Here is an 8,539-nt window from a genome sequence, read left to right as displayed (position 1 = left end):
ATCAAGTCTCTTGTCTAACTGGTTCTTCCAAGGAAAGACTGCTTCGCCTATATAGGTCCTACACAGTTGGCATGTTAAAGAACTAGACAGTCTATTTGCATTAAGCTAGGCTAAATTAGCTAGACAATATTGCCTGTATCTAAAAGATTTCTCGCTGTACTGGGGACTTCCTCTCGCTTTATCTATCTGGTCATATAGTTCTTTAAAGGTTGAATTTGGCACACTGACAGGGCTGCCTTTGTATATAAAGCACATCTGAATGGTTTGCCACGAAAAGGGTGCTACATAAATCTAGTTTAATATGATTTATCGTAAGATTGCTCTCGAGGATCTCAAAGATCGGTTTTATAAATCTGAAGTCAGAACACTTTAGTTTACAGAACAATCTCTGTTTATTTTAACCACAGTTTGGAAACAGACCAATCATTGGTCACAAGTGGTAAGGTTACATTCTCAAACTGGTCTTTCAAGCTCAGTTTTGTAAGTTTTGAACTTGGACATCTGTCATTTTTCACAACCAGATAGATTAGTTACTACTTCTTGGTCTGTAATACAGTGTTAATAAGACAAATATTGAAATTTTTGATCCTCGTCTTTGATTTTAATGAAATGATTGAAATGAAACTGCACACAAGATGAATACTGCAGTACTTCAGCACGGCATACCTTTAACTAACAATTGCTTCAGAAGTTGTAAATTTAGTATTTTAATAATATTGATGAATCATGGGTCAAAATCCTTGTTCACTTATGTTGAACTGCTTTAGTATGTACCCTGCAGACAGAACTTTGCAAGGTTCAGTACCAAAAAATGTCTCGAGTCGCCTGCAACTTATCACACAGAATAGAAATATACTCCAGCTACATGTGAATTCAAACCTCATGCACTGGGAAGAATAAAGGGGCAACTACTTCCTCTCAAATTTCTGTATTTACCATACTAACGGGTACATTCATTTATTTGACATTTGATAATAACTGGTCTTTGTATCACTGTAGAAAAGCATTCGACTCAAAACTGTATATTATATGCTTTTCTCCTTTCAGTTCACGGATCTTCTAAGTCCTGTCCATCAAATCTAATTACCTCAGCTCTCAACAGATCTGAATCAAATCTATCTGGTGTTCTTCAGCTTACATACCGTATTTTCCCGAATTAAGGCCCCCCCCTCTAATTAACGCCCCCACCCATTTTGGAGGGGAAAAAAGTCAACAAGAACGGGAAAAAATCACCTACCTCATTTTTATAAGTCCACATAATAAGTAATTTACAGTACTGAAGTCCAATGTATTAAAAATTAAACACACTTTTAAACAGTCCATGTACCGTAAGTCCAAAACATTTGTACTAAGTACGGTACTTAACAGAAAATTAAACGGTAAATACATTTTTGATTTGTTTTTACACCACTCGCGCACACGCTTCCTGCCGACTTTAAACAAACTTGCAGCAATGTGTTTACGATATACCCTTTTCTTCGGCAGTTTTAAGAACGTTTAATTTAAAAGCAGGCACAGCAGCGTGTCAAACCATTGACATTGTGTATTGAGCAATTAGCTACCCGCATGTACTAAGGAAAATGTTATCGGAGTACACAGCTGTTTGGGTCATGACGTAATGTGTAGTGTCGCGAGCGTGTCAAAAAAGCCAGACATGGAATACACGAGGTACCGTATTTAAATGCATAAAAGACACACTGCATTAAATTGGATGCCAAATAATTACGTTTTGGGGGGATTAAACAACACAGAAACACTTTACAGCTAGTTTGAACGATGTTTTTAAGTTTTGTAAAAAATTTTCATTTTTTATTTTTTTACCTCAAATAAACGCCCCCTCTTTGGAAAATGTAACGCCCCCGGGGGCGTTAATACGGGAAAATACGGTATTTTTCATTTTTATTTTTTTATTGAGATCATGGAGAGCTGAATGAGTTCAGATTTCTGACGTCAGCTGAAAAAGAAATCTTGTGCCTCAATAAGATTATGTTTGGCTAAAGTAGTTCAAATCTCTGAAATGGTGAGCTGAACTATTTTGTATCTCTGGCATCAAGTAGATCATGGTCAGCTAAAACAGTTTAAAGCAATGGCTTCAGTAAGATCTCTGACCTCAATGAAATCATGAAATGTTAAAATAGTTCAAAGCCTTTGCCTCAACAAGATTATGGTACACTAAAATAGTTAAAATCTCTAGCCTACATGAAATAATGGTCAGCTAAAATAGTTCAAAGTGCTGGCTTCAATGAGATAATAGTTGTTGAAAATAATCCAAAGGTCTGGCTTAATTGAGGTTATGGTCAGCTAAAATGATTCAAAGCTTTGGCCGAAGTAAGACCCCTGGCCTCAATGAATTCACAGTCTACTAAATAAGTTCAAATTCTGGCCTCAGTAAGGTCATGGTCAGCTAAAACAGTTCAAATCTCTGGCCTAAATTTTATGATCAGCTAAAATAGTTTAGATCTCTCTAGTTTCAATGAGATCATGGTTGGCAAAAATATTTCAAAACTCTGGCCTTATTGAGATCATGGTCAGCTAAAATATTTCAAAGCTCTGGCCTCACTGAGATCATGGTCAGCTAAACTATTTCAAAGCACTGGCATTGAGATCATGGTCAGCTAAAACAGTTCAAAGCTTTGGCCTCATTGAGATCATGGTCAGCTAAAATATTTCAAAGCCCTGGCATTGAGATCATGGTCCGCTAAAATATTTCAAAGCTCTGGCCTCATTGAGATCATGGTCAGCTAAAATATTTCAAAGCCCTGGCATTGAGATCATGGTCAACTAGAACAGTTCAAAGCTCTGGCCACATTGAGATCATGGTCAGCTAAAACAGTTCAAAGCTTTGGCCTTATCACTATCAGAAGTTGTGTCAATGACATCACATCATGTAAAATGAAGAAAGACTAAAATAGTCTTAACATTTTTATTCACATTCCAAACATAGAAATAAACATGAAATTATCACCACATTTTGAAATAAAAATGGGAGTATTTACTAAACACATTTAAAGCTCTATCACGAAGAAAATTCTTACTGAGAAACAAACTTTTGTAAACCAGAAACATTTGGAACTTTAATCTTAACAATCACTTGTGATGCTTTTAGAACTGACTTTTTTCAGCTACTGGTGCACAACATACATTTCTTCATAATAATTATGCACAAAAAAATGAAGTTTTTTGAAATATGGTGACAAGCAATAGATCTGTTTGTAGAATGTATATGCTTATCAAAATGGCCTATTGAATGTAACTGGATGAGATTTTGATAGAATGTTCTATTAAGGTTGACAGTCTTTGGCTCAAGAATTCTTCAGCTAGAGATCCTATCTTAGTGACCCTTCATACAATATGGGCCATTTACTGACAATAGTTTGATGGTGGTAAGCTGAAGAAGTATCCAGACTGATGTACCAGTTTTTGTCCGAAGATCAGTGACCTTTGACCTGCTGAGTGCAAAACAATGACCACAGCAATCATATTTTGAAGAGTGATCAGAATATGCCTAGTCATTCTCCAGTTGTTCATCAAAAACTGTTTTCAGTTGCAAGGCCACTGTCACCTTGACCTTTGGCCTACTTACACTAACAAGAGGGCCATGATGGCCCTATATCGCTCACCTGCTATCATTACACTTGAGGACAAGAAGGTCCTCAGAAAAAATATCTAAGTCCAAAGGACAGGAACAACAAAGGGAAGAAATTTAACCAAAAAGAAAAAAAAATTCTTACAAGGTACAGGTATGTCAAAATACACCTAAAAATTGGATGTACCATCCATGTTGTACCACAGAAAAGTGGTCTCGGTTTTTCCCTATGGCCAATAATAAAAAAGTTACTAAAAATAAGCTATTTATAGTAACGTAAAAGGGAAGTAATTAAGAAAAAATTTATTGTAAGTGAACAAAAGAAGGATCTGCCAAATAAATCTGTTGACATAAATGAAATTTCAGATCAGTATCTTCATTAGTTATGGAGATATACCCATTTTAATTTGAATTAAAGGGAGGTAGATTGACATAAAATCAGTCCATAGTTATCTACCCTGATTGGCTCAGTCCAACTAATGACAATAATGATATTTCAAGTAAGTCCTATAAGTACTTACTGATATAAATCCATTTTGATTACAATCAGGGGAGGTAATCAGATATAAAATAACTCTGGAACCTAAGATTGGATCTGATTTGTCATGGAATCCAAGATTTATTGTTGTTGAAGATATTTTGGAAGTTTGTATCAAATAAAACCATAAATGAAGTATCTATATGGCTGCAAAAGCCAAAATAGCCAATTTTGGACCTTTAAGGGGCCATAACTCTGGAACCCATGATGGAATCTGGCCAGTTCAAAAAAGGAACCAAGATCTTGTGGTAATACAAGTTGTGTGCAAGTTTGGTTAAAATCAAATCATAAATGAAGCTGCTATTGTGCAGACAAGGTCAAAATAGCTAATTTTGGCCCTTTCAGGGGCCATAACTCTGGAACCCATTAAGGGATCTGGCCAGTTTAGAAAAGGAACCAAGATCTTATTGTGACACAAGTTTTGTGCAAGTTTGATTAAATTCAAATCATAAATGAAGCTGCTATTGTGCAGACAAGGTCAAAATAGCTAATTCTGGCCCTTTCAGGGGCCATAACTCTGGAACCCATAATGGAATTTCACCAGTTGAAGAAAGGAACCAAGATCCTATGGTGATACCAGTTGTGTGCAAGTTTGGTTAAAATAAAATCATAAATGAAGCTGCTATTGTGCAGACAAGGTCAAAATAGCTAATTCTGGCCCTTTCAGGGGCCATAACTCTGGAACCCATATTGGAATCTGGCCAGTTCAAGAAAGGAACCGAGATCTTATGGTGACACAAGTTGTGTGCAAGTTTGGTTAAAATAAAATCATAAATGAAACCACTATCGTGCAGACAAGAAATTGTTGACGCACGGACGAAGGGTGATCACAAAAGCTCACCTTGTCACTACGTGACAGGTGAGCTAAAAACAACAAGGGGCATGAACTGACAAACATGCAATCATGCTATGAAGTTTAACCATTGGCTAAAGCTTTGTAGAAAGCCAAATATCTACCATTAGGAGCAAAACAGTATTCATGTACACTTCTTTGAAGGGGGTACATTATCAATTGGGCATAAAGATTTGTACCCAGTAAAACAGTATTTCTTTAATGCTTGTAGACAGTCCTAACAAACTTTTCTCAAGGTAACAGTTCTAAATGTTGACCTTCACATCATTTGACAATAGTACTGACTATTCCAAAAACATCATTGAAATAACTGTTTTATTACCTGTAGAACTTCAGAAAAAAAAAAAAATGAACAAATGCATATACTGAGATTTCTTAAAGGAACTAGCTTGTGTAACCAAACTGTGCTTTGAAACATTTAAAGTCACTGCTGTTGATAAAACACTTAATAAGAGATGCTGAGAGACGTTTTGTGCACCCCTTCATATATAACAATATTCTGAAATGGGACTGGACTCCCGAGTTTGGCAAAAAATGACCTTTCTTTAAAATTGATGTTTCATCATATTATAAACATAAGAACACGAGTTTCTGTTTCTAAAATATATTAAAAATGTGTATTCAAGTATAAATCATGCTCACGTTGGGAATCGAATCCCCGGGCTGTTGTGGCAATAAAAAATATCCTGTGTTGTTGACCAGTAAACCACAGGTGAATACATACCTAACGATCATTAAACGTAAAGCTTTATAACTAAGGCAGTTAACCTCTGGTACCCTGTTACAAATGATTTTCAATTTTGAAAGGAAAAATTGGAAAAATAAGTAACTCTCGTGAGTTTCCATAACAAAATCTGTCAGTAACTTAGTCTCAAAGCCTTCTTAAGAAATATAGCAACATTTTCCTGATATCTAAAAATATTTTTTTTTGTTGTTGTACTGGAGGTCAGGGCCTTTAAATCTATATTACCTCTCATGTAGTATTGACAAAATTATTGAGACAGTGTGATGAATTTCCATAGACTATTAGGTAATAACAATATATAAGAACCTGGGTCAGAAGGTTATAAAACTGAAATTGGATACCATTCTGAAATCTCCAATCTCTGATTGGTTGTTTCTGAGCAGAAGTTTACAAGTGACCAATGGCAAGTCTGTATTCCGAGACTGGTCTTCAACCTCAAGTTTCATAACCCTGGACCATGTAGTCCTTCTTATTTACAATTACAAGTATCCTATTTTCACATTTCTATTTCAATTATAATAATATCTATAACAATATTTGACATAACACAATATAGAACACAACCATTCTGCATGACAAAATTCTGTTAACAAACATGTTATCTAAATCCTAACATGTTTCTTACACTCTTGGTAATTTTAAACATTTCAGAAGTACATGTCAAATATACTTCATTATATATATTAACTAAAAGACCTTTAATGAAAGGGAATATTTCTATTTGCTATAAAATGAATAAAATTTGGTAAAAGACTGATTTTACATGAATGTAAGCAACAAAATGTTGCTATGACATTTAAGTTCATTGTAACCCAACAAACTAAAGTTTTCTAAAACACTGGTATATTTTACACCGAAAAAGATCACTACAAATGATAAGAAATTTTGACTTTTTCACTTTCAGTGTTTATTTCCTCGGACATATCATACCTTACAAGTAAGCAGTGCTTGTAGGGACCCACAGTGTAAATTTACAAATACAGCTGGAAGTGTTAGTTCTTCTACATAATTCTAACTCCTACTTGAGTAAGAATTTCCAACCCTTCCCTTTAATTAAACACTTTCTGGAATTTCCATCATTTTAAGTTACCCAGAAGTTTATTATCACAACCCATATAGACTAGTTCTCTCCATACAAAGTTGGCAATTTATGGCTACAACTTCTAACCCAACCCTCATCAACTCTCTAACGTTTAAGTTTGCTACAAATAAGTCTGAAGATTTTCAGTAAGGAACAGCAGTCAACAGAGAAAATAATCTAATTTCGCTTTTTCCGTCTTATCGGTGGCAGATCATTGGTTGGTAAAGGAGGTGCTGGAGGAGGTTGACTCGGTAAAGGGGGCTGCACTGGAACAAAACCTTGTGCAGCTGCATTCAGTGGAGCTGTGTGATAATTATACTGATGATACTGAGAGTTGTGCTGACTAGCTGCAGTTTTATTGGCCTGTGAAGTCACATATCCAGCTGCAGAATGAACCTGACTGGTTGTTGAACTAGCATAACTTGTATATAAACTGGCTGATGAAGCAGCATGTGTGGAACTAGGCACATGTTTAGGCTGACTTTGTGCAGTTACAGATGTATCAACTGTCCGAGAATCAATCCCAACTGAAGCTTGAATTTTCTGTTTCAAAAGTTCTGTTTGTTTTCTGATAGATTCTAGCAACAGTTTTTGAGGCTGATCTACATTTGAAGTATCAATAGCAGGTTTCTTCTGACCCTGACCTGCAGTTAGTACATGGGGAGGAGCCGCTGCCCCACTAGGAAGTGTCCCGGGCACCACAGCGGTGCCTGTATGATTAGTTATCCCAGAAGTTACCCCACCAAAGTCTCTTGAAACCTGTGCCACAGCTGGTGCAGCTGTGGGTTGTTTTTGTGAAAATGATGGGTATAATGTACTTCCTGTTGCTTGTGTACTCCCAGTGTAACTATACTGCTGACCTACATAGCTTGGGACACTCTGCTGTTGGGTATATAGATAGGAAGGGTTACCACTGGACTGAGGAATGCTCAAACCCAGAGTTCCCTGCACAGAGGTTTGTAGATAAGAGCTGTTACTGTCGGCTGTAGGAAGTATTGAGCTCTGAACACTGTGTTGAGAAGTACGCAAGAAAGAAGGAACACTGCTGGATGTAGTACAGGAAGCCCCCAGGCCTGGGATACTCGGCTCAACTGGTTTCTGTTCAAACATTGGTTCTATCGACTTGGTTATAGAGGCAAGCTGCAATCAGAGAAAAGATTAAATTTAAGATTTCTCATGTATCACACTAAAGTCAATCCTGTATATAAACATAGATCTGAGAGAGCAAAAAAATGGGTCATACATGCAGGCATTATTTTTTCAAAGGTGAAAATGTAATGAAAATGTTTTATACGGAAATGAAACCAGCATATTTTGCACCAAGACAATTCTTCAGTTTCAAAGGGTTTCTTGATTTCATGGTGGTGCCAAAGTTCAAGCGTAACCACTTAAACACTTGCAAAGTAACATGTAAAGTATCAATGCATGTGTATCTTCTGAAAATGAACAAATTCAGCATTCTCTGTGGCTTTTATGGAATATGTAATATCAATTTTTTACACTTCCTGTTATTTCTAATTGTACGATAAAAAGTTTGTCAAAGTCTGTGTAAACATTTTATTTTAAAAGCGTTCACTCAAATTGTAAACAAGTAAGCTATAACAGAGAAACAATATAAAAGTATCATTATTATAACAGAAGTCTTTGGCTTCAGTGAATATTACCAGGCTTGGATCACGAGGCACACTTTGATAAAAATGATGTTTCTTCAAACATCTCTGGAACAAATGGAAGTA

The 8,539-nt window shown here is 36.0% G+C and overlaps 1 protein-coding gene across 1 annotated transcript in view; it reads right to left on the bottom strand.

Annotated features, from left to right (window-relative positions):
- Positions 1 to 2,909: 2,909 nt before the first annotated feature.
- Positions 2,910 to 8,539, bottom strand: part of LOC123532981 (uncharacterized) — a 50,989-nt gene continuing 45,359 nt past the window's right edge. Inside the window, exon 19 of the mRNA XM_053518496.1 lies at positions 2,910 to 7,943. Within this exon, the coding sequence (XP_053374471.1) occupies positions 6,981 to 7,943 (963 nt within the window). The 3' untranslated portion in view covers positions 2,910 to 6,980. The remainder of the gene's footprint in view (positions 7,944 to 8,539) is intronic.

Source organism: Mercenaria mercenaria, chromosome 11, assembly GCF_021730395.1.
Source record: "Mercenaria mercenaria strain notata chromosome 11, MADL_Memer_1, whole genome shotgun sequence".
Taxonomy (NCBI): Eukaryota; Metazoa; Mollusca; class Bivalvia; order Venerida; family Veneridae; genus Mercenaria; species Mercenaria mercenaria.
The sequence above is the reverse complement of the archived record's forward strand: the minus strand, read 5'-3'. Positions and strand labels throughout refer to the sequence as shown.